At 33.2% G+C, this 24,796-nt stretch overlaps 1 protein-coding gene across 23 annotated transcripts in view; it reads right to left on the minus strand.

Annotated features, from left to right (window-relative positions):
- ADGRL3 (adhesion G protein-coupled receptor L3) overlaps window positions 1-24,796 on the minus strand; it is an 882,914-nt gene that overhangs the window by 49,392 nt on the left and 808,726 nt on the right. For 8 of the 23 annotated variants that reach the window (XM_056111460.1, XM_056111458.1, XM_056111459.1 and 5 more), the window contains one exon: window positions 4,381-4,509. The exons of the other annotated variants lie outside the window; for them this stretch is intronic. In XM_056111460.1, the coding sequence (XP_055967435.1) occupies window positions 4,381-4,509 (129 nt within the window). The remainder of the gene's footprint in view (window positions 1-4,380; window positions 4,510-24,796) is intronic. 23 annotated transcript variants of the gene reach the window in all.

The raw sequence follows: 24,796 nt of genomic DNA on the forward strand, positions 1-24,796 counted from the left end.
GTGGGTAAGCTGTGACTATTTTCACAACTAAATTTCAATATTGGATGTATGTTTGTTAGAACATAACTGCTTTTACTAAATGTTATTTAACTTTAAGAATTTTCAGTATTATTGTAACTAAAATATTTAGCTTGCATATGCAAAAAATATCAAAGAAAATTTTCATGATTGTGATTTTTCCCATATGTATCTTCTCTTTCCATAGACAAAGGCTATGTTTCTCCACTAATCCTATACAGCTTCTTTCTTATGATTATGGATAATACTTATCAATGTTATAATTTCTGGAGTTCATATTTAAAAGTTGTATAACATGGTGAAAGTAAATATCAAACTCATCATTATTCTATATCAAGAAAACTTAAGGGGAAGTATATCACCAACAATCTCATGTTTTCTTCTGGACTGCTATTCAATTATATGTATTCACTCATTTTTAGAGTTGATCCTTTTAAAAAAAAACTCTTGAAAAATTACTTTTTAATCTTATTTTGATGTTGGTCAAATAACTGTTCTTACTGATTTTGCTTACATGAAGGTTAAAATAGCACACACACACATACACACACACAAACAGTGAATTCAACAGATAAAGATCAATTTAAGAAATTCTAACTTGCTAGGATTTAATCATTGCTTTAGAAACAAGCTGTATATATATGTGTGTGTGTGTGTGTGTGTGTGTGTGTATGTGTGTGTGTGTTTACTACAAGAGTTGATTTGTTTCTTAGCAAAATATTAACAGTATTTATAAATGCAAAGAAAATTTCTTTCAATGTTTCAGAATAGTTTTAGAATAAAGAACTAGAAAATAAAGAGCCAAACCACTGTAGCAACAGATGGAAATCATTTATTTGTACACTTACAATTATTCCTTCATTAAATGATAGAATTTTAGTACTGGAAAGCACAAGAGAGATAACTGAAGTTTAATTTCTGCTTTTAAGAGATGAGGGCACTGCTAAGGCCTTGGGAATCTGAGCTTTTAACAGTCTGCTGTTAACAGTCACTAAGCTGGGGCCAGACACTTGATCACTTCACAACTGAACATAGGCTTTGAAAGCCAAAATGCCGTGTTTATGTATGTGCTTTAAAAGTTTATATTCTTTACTATAGCCCATCTTATGGATCTATATATTTTCTGATATCAAAATTAGCTAAGTTACTTTAAAATGGAAACTAATTTGTCAAGTTCCTCTCTATATTGTTTTGCTGACAAGTTTCTCTTTATTAGAAATTCTCTACAAAAAAAGAATTTCCCAAAACTGACAAGAAGATAATGATCCAAAAATACCATGCATGAAGTTTTAAATACTCCCATTGACAGTATTTGAACCAATATCATAAATCTATATCATTCATCTCTATTACTAATTGTATGCTTCAGGTGCACTGCATATGCATGTCACCAAAAATTTAAATGAAGGCAGTGCAACTGGAAATGGATACTTTAAAAGCTTCTTTGCTAGGATGGCATTGGTGCAACTGAATAGAGGACCCATAGAACAGAACCAAGTGGTAGTTTAGCATGAACCACTCCAGTACATACCGAGCCACCTATATTTCATGTAAGATTTCACCTTGCCACTTAGAATATAAGTGCATTCATCTGAAAGCATAAGATTAGTAGCAATATGACAATCACCAAAATTTACTTTTGGTCATTGGAAAAAAATAATTATTTTCAGGTACTACTATAGTTTCTTAACAGTAAAAATATATTAAGGCAGAAAATAGCTAAACAATTCCATTTCTGACTGAAAAACATCAATACAATTATTTAGTTTCATTTTTAAGAAAATTCCATATAATTTGTTTATTGGCATAAATGATGAACCATTCAAAAGAATTTTTATTCAAACGAATGATATTCTTAATAGCAAATTTTTCATAAAAGATTTTATAGAAAGAAAACTGTTTCTAGATGGCAATATTTTAAATTTCACATCATGAGAATTTCAGCTACATTGTGATTTTAGAAACATTGCATCTTCAGAAAACTATCCTAATTATGGATTCCAATAAAAATAAGGTAAGATAAGAAGGCAAATGCTGGATTTGAAGAAATATTTAGATTAATAATTGCTAGCTGTTCATTATTAAAGGTAAAGATAAAGGTAAAGGCCCTCCCGTTGATCGTCGATTTGCTCGTGCGGGCCCAGTAACGTCTCCATTGGAGACTTTGTTGTTACTGTGTCTGGCATATCGAATACTCTCGATAGCTTGCCGGGCTCTCCAAGAAGGGCGGAGGAATCGAACTCGGGTCGGCCATGTTGGCCGCTTGTAAGGCAAACGCCCTACCCGCTGTGCTATCGCTCCAGCCCGTTCATTATTAAGGATACCAAAAATTGTATCTGGGTAATTTAAAAAAATCCATATTTATTACTGGTTTTAAAACAATTTCCATCAACTCTCTGCATTATGTGGAATAAAGTAGAATAGATTAATTTGAAGGTACTGCATAAATTTTCATTTACCATTTATTAAAACTTAATAGAATTTTAGATTACTTAAATTTATGACACAATTATTTCTCACATAGACTAATGAAAATAAAGAAAAACAATCCTTTCTAAGGTGTGCTACATTGTTCTGCCAAACTACACCTGGTGTGTTAGTTAATATATACTTCATTAAATGATATAATGAAATAGACACATTGACAAATGAGATAATTTAGAAGGGGGTAACCATTAAGAACCCAGAAACCATCTCATACTGATGGCACTAAAGTTGTCTGACTTGGAAGATGGAGGACTAAAATAAGACAGGTACATTTCTTTCAAGTATTAAACAGATTGAAAAAAGAAAAAAGTGTTCTAATACTTTGTTCTTTGTTGTAGAGCAAATATATGGCTCAGGGACAAACTTCCGCTTAGTACAAAAAAAAGGTCCATGTAAAAAAGCATTTTAAATATTGGATATACAAATACTGAAATGAGAAGCGTGATGTTATGTGAAATATAATTAAGCCTAAACAGGCAGAATATTAGATAGAGGATTCAGTAAGAATTTGTTTAAACTGGAATTCTTAGATTTGATAAAAATTAAAACTGTCATAAGAAACTTGGAAAAATATGAAAGTTTAATCATTTCATTCTATTAACAAACTGACTATATTCCTAAAGTCTCTTCTTCTGAACCAATGGCTTTGTTGTTTTTGAAATAATTTACTTATTTTTCCTATCTGGCAGAATGTCTTTTGAAAAGCTTAGATGGTTTTGATTCCCATTGGCCATGTTGTAAACATCTGCTTACTAGAATGGGCATTCATACCAAGAATTAGGCGCTCATGCCACTAGTCATTTACCTCTCACTGAGAGGGGAAAAAACATCACAAAGATTCCCATGAAGCCTAATGAAAATTTTATGCAAAATTGCTTAAAAAAAGTTGAAATTGTAAATCTATCACATCCACCTTGAAGGAACCATGAAAATCTCTTTGTTACTGTGAGTTTTCCTTCAAATACAATTTTACATAATCAAATCACTGACTGGAAAATTTCTCTTATGAAATTTTTAGTTAAATAATTTTCTGTAACCTTATTACATATGATGTGAATACATTAAATGCTTTTGTGACCCTAATAAATATTTTTGTTCTTAAAAAAGAGGGAAAGTCACAGCCGGTGATTCTATTTTAAGTTGTTTAAAAGCAATTTGTGCTTATTTTAAGATATAATTTGTTTTGTGTCACTTATAGCTCAAGAATGTATATCAAAACCATATTCAAAAGCCTGTTTTAAACATGTAGCAACAGTAGGAAATACATTTTGTATGTTTCACCTTCCTGAGGTTGCTCATACAGGTGTCATTGATAAGCTAGAGTAGAACGGGATCTGTCACTGTTCAGTTCAATGGTCTTCCCTCCAAGGCTGAGTTCAATGTAATTTTCCCTGGAGTCGGTTTAAAAGTTTTCATCAGCACTGATGCTTTGTTCAGAGAGAGTGTGCTTCATTGTACATGATATTTTTTATTCACTTTGCAACACTGTCTTACAACCAAGTCTTCATTTTTCATACTTACCTTAGAAAAAGAACTTATTTCTCGAAATAAACATTCAGATATGAATATAGAGTCAATCAACAGGAAAAGGACTGACAAACCACAATACAATTCATAACATTACAGAGAAACATTACACACAGATTGATGATTCAAACAGTGGTTTCTCTGAAGGAGTCCATTTCTGACTAAGGAAACCTAAGGAAAATGGAAAATAAAAAAAGCACCAAGAAGGGTGGAAGGTGAGAGGCATCTGTGTGTCTGCTTCCAATCGAAAGAAAAGGCAGGAGGAAGAAAAGAAAAATAAGATGTGGCCATAAAAGCTACATAAAATGGGACTCTCACTTGAAAAAATTAAGATAAACTCCAGCACACCTTGTGCGTTGTACATGCTGACAGAAGGGTTGTTACAGACCGCCGGTTCCCCAAGCAATGTATTATAGGGATTGTTAGTACCATGCGGACGAAGCAGAGCATTGCTTATAAGATGATTAGCCATGGCTCCTGGAGCAGCCCCATAGAAAGACAGAGAAAAAAAAAAGGTCAATCAGGCAAATGTGTTTGAAAAAAAAGAAAGGAAACATTTAGAATGACAACAGTTGATAAAAGTCCTGATTACAGGCAGGCAACTAATTAGACTCAAAAATATATGCTGCTAAAGCACACATTTTCAACAATGCACATATCTGAGTCAATGGGAAAGAAAGAAAATGATCTACAATGCTGATTAAGCCACATTGAGGGTGCTCTCTTCCCTGAGTGTAAGCAAGATTATATTACCATGCTTGCTAAAAATAAATTTCTCTTTTTTAAAAAAGCAAAATGTAATCTTTCATACAAACAGAACATAAAACATCCAACAAAAGCTCTAATAAAGTTTTAAGCACAGAAATAAAAGCTAAAATTGAACATAAAGTTATCCCCATTTGCACAAACCATTGTGTTGTTTTCAATGAAAATAAAAAAGGAAAGACAACATTTATGATAAAACACTCATTTGGAGAGCAGTTGGTGACACAACAGAAGGGTTTTACATTGCTTAAAATTCTATGAGGGGATTCTTTAAATTGAGATAAGATCAAATATTATCACTCATTAGTACACCATAATTAGCATACTAATTAGGTGAATTTACAAATATGAAATAATTATTATTTTTAAAGATTTCAAATACAACATTAGCTTTGTAGTAGACAACAGTTTGTATAATTCCATTTTCCATTTTCCAGCTGGTTGTTTGGACTTTGGCATATCATCATAGCAAAGTTAAATTCTTTCATCTCTTTGTGAATAGATGTACTAAGTTCTAACATTATTATTAGCTGTAATCTCTTGTCCCTCAGCCATTTACTACAAAAAAAAAAGAAAAATCAGAGAAAGTTTTATTAAGTGTAATTAGCCTGTTTATGAATATATTGGCATAATATTTAGCTGTGCTAGAAAGAAAAGGACTGAAAAGAGTAAACAAATTAAATGGAGATTGTCAGATTGAAACACAGGTATGCTATTTTAAATATATGTAGTTAAAATAAAAATTTAATCTAGACCAGGAAAAAATGTTTGGAAACAAATTCACAACTATTTTCAGTAAAGAAAAGCCTAGTATTTAGAATATAAAATTTCTAAGAAGTCAATGACAATTATAAAATGACAATAAAACCTCAGAGCTATTCAACTAGAAAATGGATATAATATGAACAGACATTTTATAAAACTGGAATACAGGAAACAAACAATCTCATGAAATGAAATGCCATTAGCTACTAGAGAAACACAGATTAAGACCACAATGAGATATTACTAGGCTGCTAATATAGCACAGTGATACTGTCAAATATGGCAAGGATGCAGAGAAACTGGATCACTCATAGTTTACAGGTGGGAATGTAACTGAAACTCTAAAAAAAAACAGTTTTTAACTGCTTCTGATAAAGCTGATTACCCAATTACCATCCCATTCAGCAATTTTATGTCAGACACTATTCCCGGAGAAACAGTGATTTATGTTGACACAGAAAACCTACATGTGAATATTTCTGGCAGCTTAGAAGGGAAACTCAGATGACGAACTGGTGAACGGTTAAAAAAAAAATCTATGGTCAGATTACACTACGAAATACTACACAGCAATAAAAAATGAAGAAGAATTATTGCTACATGTGACAACATGGATGAACCTCTAGAAAATTATATTGAATGAAAAAGATAATCCAATAGGTTATATACTATATCGTTACATAAATATAAATTTATATGTAAACTGATACAATATAAACTTGCTATAATTTATATATAAAATCACATAGCACATTAAATATGTGTTTCCACAATGATGTAAAAAAGTTGATCAGTGATTAAGAATAAGGAAGGAATTAAGTGGGATGATTCAAGCATATGCAAGAAGGTTAAATATTTTGGTTTTTATCACTTAGTGTATAAAATAATAAAAAAGTTGTTGAAATCAAATTATGCAGCCACTAAATTTATAATTCATCTCTATGCATATATTTCCTAGCACAAAATTCCTTTTCAGTTTTCCTAATTTTAAAATGCACTTCAACACACTTGAGTTAGCAAAACTGCTGATGTAGGAAGAGAACTTCTGTTTGTTTTTGATATTGCCTTGGGCATGCCATACACACATCCCCACCCAAAGAAGGCAGGTTTTAAAGTTCGTTTTGCTGCTCATCAGTCTTGCTAAATCGGAAAGGTCAGAAACAATGGTAGGATTGCTACTGGGTTTTACTCGTATTATCACACAATGCTGGAGAAATGAAACAATATTCAGATTTAGCCACAGGACTTCAGTAGATTATTTCCTCAAATTTTATTCTATCGGAATCATTAACATGCAGTTATGACCGGAGATCTATCTATTCCATCTACACACCCCTGAGCATATAACAAATGTAAAACTTAACATTTTTCTCCTCTTTAAGGGAAATTGTTTTGTGATAGCACTGCTATTTAGTTTTTAATTTTTTTAGTTAAAGAACTGTGATATATAGGTATTGAAAGGTGGGCCTCATGCATGCAGTATTTGTATACCCATCCCACTGTGTGTTAACTTTCCTTTTCCAATGTCCTCCTGCACCCCCCTCCCCCCCCCCCCCCGCCCACTCCTCTGCATTCTAACACCTTCACCTTGACAGGCACATTTCCAAGTTCTGTGGTTATAGTTTAAATGTTACGTTTTCAATTTTATTGGATCTGCTTTGGATATGTAGCTATACCACTCTCCCCACACCAGTGGTATAACCAAGCCCTCTGACACTGCTCATTACATTTATGCTTGATGCACACAATTGGAAGCTAAGTTGTATCATTTGAAAGTTTAGTTAGTCTGAAAAGCGGAGTTATTATTTTAAGTGAAGGTTCTGTAATAGGAGCTAAGAAGTAGGATAGTTGTATCATTTGAAAGTTTAGTTAGTCCGAGAAGTGGAGTTATTATTTTAAGTAAAGGTTCTGTAATAGGAGGTAAGAGGTAGGATAGTGAGCTTGATGACTACTTTGCAAAGAATATAAAATTATAGATATGTTCTATGCGTTTGTTAGTTGGAAAGAATAGGTGATATAGTCCAGCAGCCAAAAATTACCATCATGGATTCAACAGGAGTGTAAGAAGTCAATCCTTTTAATAGAAGCTTGAAAAAGGATTTGATGTGACTTCAAAAGACTCTTCTTTCTATCTCTATCACAAACAAGTACAGTTTTCCTATTAGGAATTATCACGTGGTTCCTGAAGTTGTCATTCACATTTAGGTCTTTCAATGATGCTTTTGAAAAGTAGGGCTGACTGTGCTGAAAAGACCAACTTGTTGCCAAGGCTGAGATCTTTTACATAAAAGCTTGCACAGAACCAGTCTTCCTCCTTTTATGTGCAAAGATACTTTTGTCTTTTCTGAATAGCTACACTGGGTTTCATTTCTCTTTGTAGAAGTCTGTTCTGTTTGCTTGTGGCTCTTTCCCCAATTTACTCAGGTCATTTGAATTCTGATCCTTTTTTGAAAGGTCATATCTACTGTGTCTCTTCCTCTTCCCTCCAACTAACTTTTGATTTGTAAATTTCCCTTTTAATAGCTGCAAAATTGCTGAAGACTTCCAAGATCTGTGTTTGCAGACCATCTGTCACTGTTTTTCATCTGAAAAGTTAAGCTTTACTGGTAAGTCTGAGGCTACAAATAAATTGATGCTAGAGTTTTGAGAGAAAGATAATTACTTTAGAGTCTTTTATATATGCAATACTGTGTAACTATCTCCCTGTCATATAAAACCAGGAAACTAGGGAATACATAGGATCCTCACTTCACCCCAGTGTTCAGAGTAGTTCCAAGTAGGAAAAAAAGAAATATAAAAAAAAAGGAAAAACAAAACAACTCTACAGGGTGTAAGGGTGGGGATATAGAACTGCTCTAGGAATTCAACTGTTTGTTTAGTGAAGAAATAAAAAGGGAAAAATTATACAGAAGATGTACGGCACCTTTAAATATGAAATTAGGGCTGGGGAATATTTCTGAGGGCTTAGACACTGAATTGTGCAGAAGTCCCAGTTAGATTCCTAACTCCTGATGGTCTCCTTCACAGTCCTGGGGCCTCAGAAAAGGGTGGAAGGGCTGTGACAACCCCCTCACCACTGTTTGAAAAACCCAATCTCTCTTGCTCACGCTCTTCTTTCCTCTCTCTGAAACAAAGTCTGTCTGATAAATGATAAGTAATTTTATAACTAGAGTAAATTCTTCAAAGTGCCAACTGTTCCAATTCCTCAACTTACTTCCATATTAAATTATTCCAGTTACCTTAATGTTACAACTTTTAAAGCAAAAATATAACACTTATAAAATCATCGGGAAATAAAAAAAATACTGTGAATAAAAACTGCATGAATTACAGATCAAAGAACAGCCTGCCAAGACTCAAAACAAAAGTGCTCCAAGCAAATTAAAAAAACACCTGTTCCTTGAACTAGAAGACAGTGTAAATGCTTGACCTAGGGTGACTCTACATACCCGGAGTACTGATAGATAACTTGTTTCTGGCCCCACTGGCCCTCAAATTGATCCATGAGTCTGGCATGATTGGATGAGTATCCTTCTGAACAGTTCCTGGACCTATTCATTCCCCATCCTCAAAGAAAAATTTTGTTTTTCCTTAAATTATTTGACATAGTTTTAGCTATACTCTAATCATACCTGTTTATTTGCTCCAGGAATAGAAGTAAGCTATTTAATAACATTTTGAAAAGGCATTATCATTGAATTCCAACATATGTGAATCACCAAACAAAGTTGTCAGCAGACCAACCGCCAACCTCAAACTCTACAAACTCTTTGTACTTCTGATGAAAGCATGAGAAAGCAAACAGGATTTTTAAATTCTACATGGAAAAACTGAAGCTTTCCTAACAATTACTGGAAACCCAAACCATAAAACTGCTGAAAAAAAAAGATGAAGTATAAACTCAAAGGTCATTTCACTATTTTTTACTTTATTTATACTTGAAGATTGAGGTCTAATATGAAAAGTTTTTGTATGAGCGAACTTTGAATGAAATAATGAGTACACATTAAAAATGTAAAGTTTTACCACAACTATTTTATTTCTTTCATTATGAAGATAAAAGAGGTATTTTGACATTGGAAAACCCTGAATGACAGCACTGTCTGCATAGTTCACTGAGATACACGTAATTGAGGACTAAATCTAAGGCAGATCAGTGTGCTTTGAAATTGTGAAGCAAAGAACAGATCTGAGAAAAAAATGACAGTTGGATCCCACTTGAATCTGTATTATATCATTCAGAAATATAATTCAAACGACATTTCTTCTTGACAGCAGGCTCACAAAAGTATACTGAAAAAGCTCTTAAAATAACTTGAATTGTCAAACTGCTCTGCCTCTTACACTTAAAAAATACCTACATTCCTATTTGATCATATTGGATGGATAGTTTTATAATTTAAGATCTTGTGATTTAATGAATCATCTGAACACAGAAATTCTTGTTACATATGAATGTGTCTCAATTTTTGAATTTCTGCTAAGTAAAAGAATTAAGATGGTAAATCTTGCTTACTTCCCTTTCAACCCCATTTAAAAGTAGTTTTGCTTGGGTGGTTCATTTTTCATTAATATAAACATCATCCATTGCCTTTGTATTCTCTTTTTCTTGATCTGCTATGTTTATCTTTCATGTAGTTATTTCCACCATCTATATTCCCTTAAATATACCTATACCCTTAAATCAGAGTCATATATAAAGTGGAATTGCTGTTGAGTATTGACTCTGCCTTCAGATTTTAAGTTTTCCTCATATACGCTACTATAATAATGTCACTGGTGAAAATATTTTCTAAAGAATTAATACTACAAGTGTAAAAGCCAGGATGTTCACTGGGACATGGTATAAGTACAATTGAATGCAAAATGCTTGAGGTATCTGGGTATTTAATTGCACAAGCATGAGTGCCTATAGGTCTGATTGAAAGGGCCTGTGGATTTTACTTACTTTTCATAATTAAACTAATATTAATGGAAACAAGGATGAAGGTAAGATGCTTGCCTTGCATGCAGCCAATCCCATTTTGGTCCCTGGTACCACATGTGGTTCCAGGGAATCTGAGAAGTATGTGAGCACAGAGATGAGACAGAACCTGAGTACCAGCTAGGTTCGTCCCACCCATTCTCCAAATAAAACTGAAATGACAATGGATTGTTTTTTTTTAGTGATTGAAATATAACGTAAAGGGGCCAGGAGATAATATAGTGATTAACTGATATGAGTAGCATGAGCTCCACCCATGCTCGAAGCCCATGCACTATGTGGACTCCCAAGAACACTGTTGGTGGTCTCTGGCCCCTGAGCAGTAGTGCATCCTCACATGCAGCATTGAATAACTGGTGAGCCTACTATCACTGTGACTGGCACAGATCGCCAAGTACCACTTACAAGCAATGCAAGCCCCCACCCAACAAACAATATAAATAAGGAACTAGAATAAGTGAATCACCAATGTATACAAATACATTTTCTGTATATAATCACCACTTAACTAATTGCAATAACACATAAAGGTGTAATTTATAGTGTAGAATTGAATAAAAATTTAACCCCATCATATAATACAGAAAGAAATGCAGAATTATGAATATTTATTATTTATTCAATGTCACACATAATTTTGGTACTTAGTACTAAAACATTTAAATTACAATTTTCATATTTTTTCTTTTCTCCAAAAAAACATCATGGCAAAATCATATTAGCAGCACAGTAGTGATACTTTATTTCCTCACATATGCTTTTCTAAAATTTTCATTTAGCTGACTTTCATATTCATATATCAATTTATGAAACACAAACCAAAAAGTAGGTTTCATGAATAATGGAAATTGATTCACAGGTAAAAAACCTCTTTAAGTATTTTTTTGTCCTATTTTTTCTTTTCCATGTAACAGCACGCCAACACACAATCTACAGAAGGACAATGTGAAAAAGGATTAAAAAAAAAATAAAAAAAAAACAGGCCAAGTTGTTTATAATAATAAACAAAACTTACAGATTTTTAATGTCCTTACTTAGAAGTTTTGTAAAACAAACCCAGAATTCTTTAACTGTTTTTTATATTTAATTTTCACTCTTTTTATTCAAACCAGAAAATTAGAAGTGTCAAATAAGAAATATTTTATTGAAAGTCAAGGGCTCTTTCATCACTTTTCTAAAGTCATAAATTGAAGAGCTGACATTTTGATTTATCACATTGTGCACTTTTAATAGCCAACAAGTTCACTATTAAATTTTAATCAACCTGCCTATTAAATTTATTTCAAATGGTTTGGAGATACTTCAGCATGTTTTAATAGCTAATTCATTCACAGGGAATCTATTAATAGGAATTTCAATGACATGTTTTCTCCAGCGTACAGATTGGGTTATTGTTAGTTCAATACAAATAGAATATTCTGAATACAAAGGTGTTTCCTCTATTTTAACATATACTTATTCAGAGCTTTAGAAGTTGGAATCTGAGGAATTACAAGCTCTATGTCTATTATTTTGTACTAATTGGTTTTATACATGTCTTCTTATCCAGACACAAGAGTTTTTCTACAATAAACACTTAGAAGTCAATTTACTGGGTCATGTGGTATACAAACTTTCTATTTATATTATATTGTGAAAATGCTGTCAAATATGTTTTTACCAATTCACACTGCCAAGATCAGTGTAAACTTCTAAAATTCTTGCTAAGACTTGGTATTGTTTGACTCAATATTTGCCAAATGAACAAAGATCATATATTTTTAGAACTCATGAACTGCATTTCCCTGATTATTAGAGGGAAAGGGGTTGATAATTCATCAAATTAACCACAACTGCCTCCTATTCCATGAACTTTAAAATTTTATTTATTGATTTTAATATTTAATAAGTTTTATTGATTATGGATATGGTAAGCACCAAAATTTTTCTTGCTGCATGTATTGCTTATACTTTCCAATGTGCTCTTTTTATGAATGTATTTAAGCAATTGCAATTCTTGTACTACAATTTTGGATTTGATTTTATTTTAAATAACAACTTTAAAAATAAAATTTTAGTTATTTTTCCTTTTTAATCTTTGAAATATATATATATATACCTGAAATAAATAAATTTATGAAATAGCATACTCTGTTTTTTAAATAATTTAGGTGAAAGCAAAGCTGCTCAGAGATCAGACATTTTCTGACTGCTCAAGTCAAAAGTAGTTGAATTAAATCTCAGAATCCTTGGCTTCACAAAAGAGTAAGTAATGGTTTGTAATAGAAATGATGAATCTATGCCTCTCAGTCTTTAATAATTAAAACTGCCATATTTTGTGGTGAAAAATATGTACTTCTATATGTTTTAACTTGGATATTTTGAACCATATAAACATGGCATTCAAACAAAAAGAGAATGAACTTCAAACTAAAGGTTCATGAGTCCTCTAGGAGTAATTCCTGAGTTTGTAGCCAGGAGTAACTAACTCCTGAGGACCTTTGGGTGTGGCCGAAAAGCCAAACAGTCTGCACACAAAAACCAAAACCCCAACCATCCTAAACACAAATCAAACAAAATTCCTAAGGGTTCCATAAGGTTCAAACTATAAACACGACTGTTTATGCACAAGCAACATTGCATAAATTATCACAGTTCTTTTTAGCAACTCAAAGGCATTTTAACAAAAGAATATGTAGTTTTATAAGTCACACAGCAAGTCACATTCAATTTTCTCTAAATTAGATGATCTCTTGAGAATATCTTAATGGCACATAATTATTCCTATAGCAATCCTTATTTGTAAGTTGCATGTGGATCATAACATTTTACTAAAAAAAGCAAACTTTAGAACAAATGGAAGTAAGACTACTATCGAACAATGCAATTTGCCAATTGTGAAGATATTTTATTGTAATTATATGTTCTATATTGGCTTACTGTATAATACTATTATGCAAATTACATGAACTCACATGGATCCTGTTTACTCTGGCTAAAATTTGAACTCAAAAACTGAAAACTATATTTGAAAAAAATATATCTGGTAAAAGTATATATGAATTGGAATAAGGGATCTATGAACAATAATATTCTGGATAATGTCGTTTAGAGGATTATTTTGCTATATAATAATCAGCTCTGTTCTATTTAGACTTTCAATTTTATTTTAGAGAGCTTATATTGTTTCTACTTTTCAGTATCAAGATTAACTATCTTCCTTCAATATGTATAATCCTCCCAAATCTTTCTTAATTCAGTGATTTTCTGAAGTTGTAAATTACTTTCTATGAATGTAATAGCAAATTTATATAAGTTTCTGAAGCCACCACCTGCTTTCTTATAATGAAATACTGTGAATAGAGCCTAGCACGAAAATAATGAAATAACCTATTATCTAAACACTTTTAAATGGTATGCAGTCTATAAGTTTCAAATATGAAGACTATGCATCAAATTATAGGATTTGATTTAAAGGATACTGCACAACTGTTCATAATAAAATTCACTTATTTTTTTAATAAGCTCTATTTTTTTCTGAGTTTTTTTTCTAATAATATAATCCCTTTTCACACTTCAGTTTTGTATGTAATTTAATCAAGTACTATTCATTTCCAAAATAGAAGCTATAAACTTAAATAAAGATACATAGGAGAATTACCAATCAGTTTTACTCATTTGTACAGCTAACTAAAGCAAAGAAACTGGCAGACAACTACAAAACTTATTCCTAGACCAATAGAAGGAAAGGGGGTATGGAAGGGGAGAAAGGGAGGGGTCATTTTGGTTTTGTGATCACGCTGAAACTTAAGTGATGGATATGTGGATCCTAGTCACACACATACAAAGTTAAGCTATGTCTAGAAACCACCTATGGCATTGTACTGTAATGATAAATCAATGCAATATAAAGATCTAAGATAATATGGTCTATTAATTATTATTTCTTAGAAAAATATGAGTAAGCAATGACCTTAATTTGGGCATTTTATAACTGTATTTAAATCACACCTTTATATTTCTAATGCAGTAGGAAATTAGATTTGGATGAGAGGACTGTCATGTTTTCCAATTAGATTCTGAGTTTTAAGACTCTTGACTTTTTTGATTAAAACTGGATAAGCACATAAAACTCTCAAGAGTAGTATAGCATTATCACTATCAATTTGAAGTTTTCTCAATTAGATTTACTACTTGGGTAAGACCATACTATATTGTCCTGATAGCAGACAGCTTCAATAAATTATTATTCAGTTGTACAGAGATCAGAGAAAAGTTATATTTTCTGTTCCATTAATAAATACAGGATGAAGCTATTTCTCTTAGTTTTAACACAACATTTGTCCTGACCAAAATTTTTATCCAATACTATAAGATAAAAAAAAAAATCTTGAAACTGGTGCTGAGAGGAAGTATGGTGGGAAGTATGGGCCCTTGCACATGTTTCACCCAGGTTCAGTCCCCTGTGAACTGCAAGGAGTAATCTCTGAGCATTGCTGGGTGCGACCCCAAACAAAACAACAGCAACAAAACAAAACCCTTAAAACTAAATGATAAAAACATTCTGAGGGCCAGAGGGAAAGTAGTGCAGCTAAGCTGACTTGGGTTTGATCCTCAGTACCCCACACAGTCCTTGGAGCACAACCAGAAGTAGTTCCTGAGTGCAGAGCCAAGAATAAACCCTGGGTTGAGGACCCAGAAACAACAAACAAAAATAATTCATCAAATACCTGAATGCCTCCCAGGAAATAAATAGAAATAACTAAAAAAATATACGATTTAGCAAACTAATTGTTCTATTTGGACAATAATATATAGTATTTTAGTAAGTTAAGTATTTACAATTTTGTAAGTTTAATTCGTAATTAGTGAATCTATCTTTGCATATATTCATTGCATTTTTATATCTTTATTTTACTAAATGAATGTGCTGAATTCAAACTAAAGTACTGTATTTAGGACAAAATTAAGTGAAAGGAAATTTAAAGTACCTGAAGAAAAGTGAGATGTTATATTCATGCTATTAAAAATATCTCCATCTGCGGGCAATCAAATCCTTTGAATTGCATGTTAAAAAATGCCCTTTTCTCTAATTTTCATCAAACATTATGAAAAACTGATGGAGCGATAGCACAGCGGGTAGGGCGTTCGCCTAACAAGCGGCCAACATGGCCGACCCGAGTTCGATTCCTCCGCCCCTCTCGGAGAGCCCGGCAAGCTACCGAGAGTATTCGATATGCCAGACACAGTAACAACAAAGTCTCCAATGGAGACGTTACTGGGCCCGCTCGAGCAGCATTTTTTTTATCGTAGATAGGTTTTATGTCAAGAAAAATCTTATTTGGAATACAAATTTACTTTTATACTTGAATACTTGTAAACTTGAATAAATTATCAGAAACTCGGTTTCTTTATGGCTGTAAAGATAAAAAAAAATGAATAATGAACAGTATACAGTATACAATGATTACTATACACAATGAAAGAGAAATCTCAAGTTGGCCAAGATCTAGAGTTTTGTTTTATTCTAGTAGAAAAAGGAGTATCAGGAATTCCTGAAGGTATGTTTGAGGTTTATATTGTGTTGTAAAACATTTCTGTTTTAATTTGCATCCTCAGCAACTATGTGACACAGCACAACTATATCAGAACTAAACTGAAATGCTTCATAGCAGTATATTTAGTATTTATTGAGGTATTTCTAAGCAGCCAGTTTGATTTATAATAAAGAGCTAAGAGAGAAAGCTAAGTATATATTAGGCTATAAAATAAACCATAAAAAATGAAAAAAATCTACTTAAAGAAGTTTCTTTGTGGAAGAATGTATAAAATCTGTTTTAATGATAAAAACAGTAATAAATAAAAATTATTCTTTACCATTACATAGCTGGCTCTGTATATGCTGCTGGTTGATTTTAAAGGATTCAAAGCAAAGTTGAAGGTTAAGCATAAGCTGGACTCACTGGGAAAGCATTTTAAAACTTTGTCTTTTTTGGGTTTTACCCACTATTTTTGGTAAGAACTCCTCTCCTCGTTGACAATAAACCATTATTTAATGGAGTTCATTTTCCAATGGTAGGTTTGTTCTAAAAATTCTTTGATGACCTTGAGTTAATATTCAGAATGTTGGTTGCATTGTTTAATTTTCTATCTAATAGAGCATCTCAGATAAATTGATGCCTGTTTTTTAATGGGATATTTAATGGTCTTCCCATAACATAAGATCTTTATTTATTATCCATTTTTAATTTTTTTGTATTAATGATATATATACAAAGAAATATAAATGGATACAAAAAGCACTTTTGCCTCATTAGACCTAAATTATAAAGGTTAAAAAAAACTTGATATAAATAGAGTGCTGAATTTAAGATAAAAATGTTTTCCATAGGGCTGGAGTGATAGCTCAGCAGGTAGGGCGATTGCCTTGCACGTGGCTCATCAGGGTTCAATTCCCAGCATCCCATCTGGTCCCCTGACCACTGCCAGGAGTAATTCCTAAGTGCATGCGTCAGGAGTAACCCTTGTGCATTGCAGGGTGTGACCCAAAAATTAAAAAAAAAAGTTTTCCATGCCATAGAATATGTATTAATTGCAATCATATAATCATAAGTCTTGTAGGACTGTAGCACTGTCCTCCCATTGTTCATTGATTTGCTTGAGTGGTCACCAGTAACATCTCTACTGTGAGACTTCTCGTTACTGTTTTTGGCATATTGAATACATCACGGGTAGCTTGCCAGGCTCTGTCTGCTGTGTGGGTGCAATACTTTTGCTAGCTTGCTGGGTTCTCCGAGAGGGGCGGGGGAATCGAACTGGGGTCAACCAGCATCAGCCACATGCAAGGCAAACGCCCTACCCACTGTGCTATCGCTCTAGTCCATCAGTCTTGTACATAACAAAAAGTAATTTATTTTACAGGGGAGATTTAATGTGTTACCTGTGCACATACAGTTAGTAAATTATAAACTGTTTTTGCAAATTTACAAATGGACATCAGAATGTATTAGGATCAGGTTAATAATTATTACCAGTAATTTAAAAGTTCTTTAGAACAAAATGTTTTGGAATAAATAGCATATTTTATGAATATAAGCCAAATGATACTTGGTGACATTATTAAAACTCAGTGAATGACTATAAATGCTTCATGCTAATAGAGACAATCCATAGAAAATATTAATTGCAGTTAAATACCAAGTGTACTTGCTCACTGACATGTTTCTTGAAAACAGAAAAACCAAATATGCTTAAATAGGCTGCATATTTACAGGGTGGTAGGTGATTTATTATGAAGTTTTTCTGCTTCAATGACCATCCTCCTGGGAAAGACAATACAGGCACTGAGATGATGAGCTTGAAATGAGAATGAGTCAAACATCTCTGTTATTCTATATAACTGGTTATTTAGAAGGGCTTACTGGATTAAGCAAGTGTTCTAAACTACTGAGGTATAGAATGGGTCTTGGAGCAACATTTGCTTATATTATTATCCAAATTAGGAATAAGAAAGAGTTTACCTTTATTTCTTCAAAGCTAAATAAAATACCATTACAAATCAAAAGTGGAAAATACAATGAGGCATGTGTAATTTGCATTTAATTTCTAATTTAGAAGAAGCAGTTCAATTTTATTTATTGCTTTCTGTTAATCTCAAGGGTGAGAGCATCTTAGGTAAATTATTATATCCTATATTTGGCATTCAGGTAACTACCTCACTCCTCTCACCAATTACTGAAAAGAAAAATGAAGACCTTCTGTCACAAATAACAAATTTTTGTAACTGATTATTTGAGAGTAATGCTAAGGATCAGTTTTAATTCATTAGAAAATATAAGTGAACTTCAGAATAAAAAAATAATAGTACTTAATGTATTTCAGGCACTATTATAGGCAATTAATATAAGTCAACTTGCTTAGTATGCTTAAGAACCCTCTATAGTGGGTACTATTTATATCTTTATTTCATAGACTGAAATGTTAAGCAATTTACCAAATATCACTGGATTAAAACTCCATTCTCAAATGTGTTACGCAAAACTGCAAAGAGTAAGTCAACTACTTGTGCATATCTGTTTGAGGTCCCCTTTTTCTCTATATATTAACAAAGTTCCTTAAAGGTAGGGTCATCTTTCAAAGTAGTTGTGCCACTGAAACCCAAAATTTACTCTGAAAATGTTAAGAAAAGATTGCTATATGCCATCATATCATCATAAATGTTATAGTCATACAAACATACAAAGAACACATGCATACAGTAATATAAATCTGGATCAAAAGGGAGAATACATCAGAATTTATAAATGCTACAACTGTAAGAATCAGATGTCATATAACTATGAAATTTGGCCTCAGTGAGTATAGTTTTTCCGTCTAGATTTTCATACATAAACATTTATATTATATTAACTTGCATTGATTACATGAATGATGGGGGGAATAAAAACTCACCAAAAAAGATAGTACACCAGGTAAGGCACTTATCTTGTACCCAGTGAACCCATGTTTGATCCCCAGCATCCAATATGGTTCACTGAGCCTGCCAGGAATGATTCCTGAGTGCACAGCTAGGAGTAACCAATGCCAGGTGTGGACCCAAAACATAAATGAAAATTAAAAAAAAAACAAGAAACAAATAACCTCCACAATATTGGGGCCACAGTGATAGAATGGTGAGTAGGTTGTCTGCCTTACAAGCATGACTGCTTGGGTTCTATCCTTAGGATCCCCTATGGTCCAGTGGTGATCACTGAGCCAAGCTGGATATGGGTCCCAAACAAACAAAAATCTATACTATTAACCAAGCCATTGTTTAAAGAAGAAATGCCATTTTTCTAATTCTTCCAGAGTGGGACACAATTTTGTAACAACACCAAAGCTGAGCTGAGGATATGTGGCACTAAATACATATATATACATACACAAGGATACAATATTGTAGCTGTTATCTGTCAAAAACTGTTTTGATCTAAAATTTCTGACTCCAATTTAGTTAATAAACTTCAATTCAGTTAGTAAATGGGAAACAGGAAACACAATCCTATTATTCATAGGGAGCTAAACTTAATAAAACTTAATTTTAGAAAAAATACCTCACTTTCTATGTAGATTTACTGAATAACTAACCACCAGAGAAATTTCTTGGTAAATCCTTTTATTCTTGGATAAATTCAAATTTTATATTCATTGTTCATTGAACAATGTTCATAGGACAAAGTTAAAGATAAGGCTGAGTCTGCTAAGAAAGTAGTTATATAGAAAGGTGAAAATGACTACTACAAATTGTTGATTACTACTAGAAAACTTGAGCTAATAGAACTTTGGATTGGAATTCCAATAGGCCTGCAAAGAACCTGGGAACTAAAGAGAGAGTTTAAGGTTTATGAAAACAGTATTTAAAAAAAAATTATCCATGAATAGCACAATAAGCAATTCCTGAGGACGGAGTGCGGATTAAACCCTGGGTACAACCTGAAAACTCTACCATAAACTTGAAAGAGTCTCCTCTGCAGTTAAAATTTAGTTTTTCTCTTGCTTCTTAAGTTTTGTCATTTTAATTACCATGTGGTTTGGTGATGTTTTATTTGGTTTGATTCTGACCATAAAGGATGCCAGAGATTAAATCATGGTCCTTCAATGTGCAAGGAAAGTGCCTTATTTAGTATACTCTCTCTCCAGCCAAAATCATTGCTTCTACCTAATTGAGGTTTCACTTGTAATTTTTGTTTTCTAAGGGTATGCTTATTTGAAGATTTTCATGCTTCTTCATGAAAGCATTTATTGCTATGAACTTTATTATTTGCAATTATCTTGCTGTGTTACATACATTCTAATATCATATGTTTTCATTCTCATCTGCTTATTCATTAATTTTTACATTGACAATTGTTCAATAAATGATAGTTTTTCTTAAAAAAATTATCCAGTGAATGAATATTCCTGAGGTTTCTGAAAATATGTGTTTGGAACAGTGTGAATTTTCTTTGAAATTCTCCAAAAAAAATTTATTTTCAGAGGGTTTTTAAAAAGTTCCTTCTAATGGTATATGCAATGACATTTTTGAAGTTTACTGGATGGGAATCCTGGGCTACTGGTCTCAATGAATTCTAGCTTTGTATGTATATCGTATTGTAGCAAAAGAGTTACATGATTAAATATTTACAAATGAATAGAATATTAAGAAAATACCATTATAATACAGATATTTGAAGTATAAAGATAATGGCAGATTCCAGAGATAAAATGATCAAGTAGCAAAACCCCCAAAGATAATATAGAGTAAAATACAAATGAAATGTTCAATATGCTTCCAGGGTCTCTCAAAATATCAAGGGATAAAATCCAAACAGCCCAAAATTTATAATGTTGGGAAAATTTAGATATATAACCTGAAGAATAGGATGTAATAATTTGGCTTAAGAACAGAAATTGAAAAAAATAACACAGAGAAAAAAAAATTGAAAAAGGAGTTTGCCACTGTATGATGAATGCACTAATTTTAATGAAACCAAATGATGAAATCAATTCTTATCTGGAAGAATAAACTATAAAACATGCAGGATTTTAAAACAATATTCCTCTGATGAATGAGTCAAAATAAAAAGCATAGAAAATCTAAAGTTCTGGGGGTATGGTGCTGCCAGCAAGTCAGCCTGTACCCATGTGGCAATTGCATCAGCAGCCTGATGGGTGCCTTCAGGCTTCCTGATAACCCAAAATTTCTGCTGTGCCTTTGGCTGGAGCCCAACAACTTAGGACCAAGTTTACCAAGAAACTAAAAGGCCCAAAGTTAGATATGTGGGCGCCAAACCCATAAACCACCTCTGGCTATTTTTCACAAGTTACTTGTTGACCTTATATCAGAGACTGATAGGTAAATCTTGAAAGAGATCAAAAGCCAAAGTTAAGCTTAGTACTGGACATGACTGAACAGACTGAGGTAAATTGGAGGTTGGCCCCATGGCCCGCCCAAGCAGAGCCCTCGGCAGCCACTTGTTTCCACAATCTAAAGTCATTGCCATATCCCTGGTCTAACTCCACCATCTCAGGATGGACCTAACCAAGATATAATATGCTGAAAATTCTGGTATGCAAGTTTTGTGACTGAAATCTCCATTTCTCAGAGTTGGGATAGGCTACCTCCTACCACTTCCCAATACTCCTGGAAGCACTAGGAGTCACTTCCACAAACCAACTCCAGCGCCACCATGTAAGTTCTGCCACCAGTCTTGCTTTAAAGACCCATAAATAAGTCCCAAAAGAGATCAAAAACCTTGGTTAAGTGTGATCCCACACATGGCTGAACAGACTGGGGTAAATTGGAGTGGGGCATGTTGGCTTTGCCTAACCAAGTAGAGCCCCTGGCAGCCACTTGCTTTCAGAATCCAAAGTCGCTGCCATACTCACTGGCCTGACTCTACTGTCAAGCAGAGCCCCTGGCAGTCACTTTCTTCCACAATCCAAAGTTGGTGCCATACCCCTCGGCTGACTCAACTATCTTAGGACAGACCTCATCAAGATATAATCTGTTGAAAATTCTGGTATGCAGGTTTTGTTAGTGAAATTGCCAGACTTTCTCAGGGTTAGGATGGGCTACCTCCCCCCACTTCCTTATACTTCTGTAAGCCTCAGCAGTCACATCCACACCTCAAAGTGGCCACTCAATTGAAAAGCTACTCCAGCCTTACTGTCCTGATAGAAATACCAAATGCCCTTAAGAAACATCATAACCTCTTAGCACCTGTATTGCAAATCATAATGCACAAAAGTAAAAGGAAAGAGAGAGAGCAAGAAGGGAAGTTGGTGATGGTGGTAGGGAAAAGGGTGACATTGATAGTGGAAAATGTGCATTATTGGAGGAATAAGTGCTGAATCATTGTATGACTGAAACCCAATTATGAACACCTTTGAAACAGTCTATTTCATGAATATCCAATTAAAATTTTTTTTAAACTAATATGGAGTTCATGCCCAATTCAGTCAGCTTAATCAATGGCTGAATAAACAGCAGTACTCCTACATTAAAATAATTAAAATTTAAGGTTGAAGGAAGAAATTGAAGAGACGAGTTTAGCATATATATTCATTCCCAAAAGGTTAGGTTTGCATTCTTCTTCAAAGCACCTGGGGCATTCTCCAAGATCGACCACATGCTAAGTCACAAGTCATACCTTGATAAAATTAAGAGAATAAAAATTGCATCAACACCCTTCTCAGAACATGATGCATTGAAATTAAAAGCTAATAAAAAAAACAGAAATGGGGTAAAAACTCAAACACTTGGAAATTAAACAGGCAACGCCAGTTAACTTGTGGATCAAATATGAAATCAAAACTATCCCTGAAAACAAATGAGAATATGAGCTACTAGAACCTATGGGACACAGCAAAAGTAATTTTAAGAGGAAAGTTCCTAGCAATTGAAGTGTTAATTAGGAAACAAAAGGCACACATACATAACTTTGATTGCACAGCTTAAGTAACTAGAAAAAAAAAGACCAAAGCAAGTAGAATGAAGGAAACATTCACTTAGAGCAAAAAAATAATGAAGGAGAAAAAACCAATTAAAACAATCAATGAAACCAAAAACTGGTTCTTTGAAAAAATAAACACTATTGGCAAACAATTAGCAAGGCAAATAAAGAAAAAGAACTCTAGTAAGCTGAATCAAAAAATTAAAGGGGAGAGACAGAGAAACTAAGAAAGTGCTGGTCATAGAGACAGGCCTGGGGGGAATGTGGTGGGAAGGAAACTGAGACATTGGTGGTAGGAATGTGCACTGGTTGAGGGATGAATGTTGGAACACTGTACGACTGAAACCCAACCATGATCAGCTTTGTAATTGTATTCCCAGTGACTCATAAATTAAAATTTAAAAAAAATTAAAGAGGAGATGTCATAACAGATATCACAGAAGTTCACTGATCATCAGGTATTACTTTGAAAATCTTAATGTCATAAAATAGAAGAACCTAGAAGAAATAGAAAAATTCTTGGTCTCCTATAATCTCCAAATGTTGAACCAAGAAGAAATAGAGCATCTGAACAGGTTATGTATGATAAATGAAGTTGAAATGATAACCAAGTCTCCTAAAAACAGATGTATTGGCCAAGATGGTTTAGCTAGAGATTTCTTCTAAACCTTTAAAGATGTTCTACTCCCAGTCCATTTCTGGATCTCTGAAAAAGTTAAAGAAATAGAAATCCACCAAATCTTTATGAATTAAACAGTGATATCAAAAGCAGACAGGAACACCACAAAAAGAGAAAACTTTAGACTTATATCCCTAATGAACATGGACACAATGTGCATCAGCAAAATATTAGCAGGCTGAACCAAAGAACATAAAGAAGACTACAGAACAGAACCAACTAGGATTCATTCTGGGAATATAATGAAGCCTCAATACATGCAAGTCAATCAACACAGTACATTATATCAATACAAGAAAAAAATCATATGATCATACCAATAGATGAAGAGAAAGCATTTTACAAGTTAAAAACACACATTAATGTTCAAAAAAGCTCTTAATAAAATGGGAGCTGTAGGAATTATCCACAACATAACTAAGGCCATTAACCACAAGACCACAGAAAATGTTTACTCAAAGTCAAAAAACTGAAGTCTTCCCTGTAAGTTTAGCACAGCTCTCACCACACCTATGAAACGCACCTATGATGCATTGAAATTAAAAGCTAATAAAAAAACTCACTCTCACCACAACTATTCAATATAGTATTGGAAGTACTTAACATAGCAATTAGAGAAGAAAAATATGTGAAGAGCATCAAGATAGGAAAAGAAGTCAAATTATATTTGCCTATGACATGATTCTAGATGAGAAAACCTTAAAGACTACCACAAAACCCTTTAGAAAGAAAAGACTTTTACAGTAAAATCTGTACAGGTTAAAAAGTCAATGCACATAATGAAATGGAAACATATTCCCATGTTAATGGAATATAAGGATTAAAATTCTCAAAATGTCAACCTTGCCCAAAGCACTATACAGTTTCAGTGCAATGTACATAATGCCCATGGCATTTTAAAAAGACATAGATAAAACATGTTGAAATTTATAGGAAGTATTACTTTCCTTTCCCCATGCTCCCTCCAACCCTCAAAACCAAAGTCTTTGGCTCTCAGTAAATCCTAATAAAAAAAGAAGGGGAGGCTTCCCTTTCCCTAACTTCAAATTGTACTAGCACTGCAGCATTGTCTCCCCATCGTTCATAGATTTGCTCAAGAGGGCACCAGTAACGTCTCCA

This window comes from Sorex fumeus, unplaced genomic scaffold (genome assembly GCF_029834395.1).
Source record: "Sorex fumeus unplaced genomic scaffold, SorFum_2.1 ptg000013l, whole genome shotgun sequence".
In the NCBI taxonomy this organism is placed as follows: Eukaryota; Metazoa; Chordata; class Mammalia; order Eulipotyphla; family Soricidae; genus Sorex; species Sorex fumeus.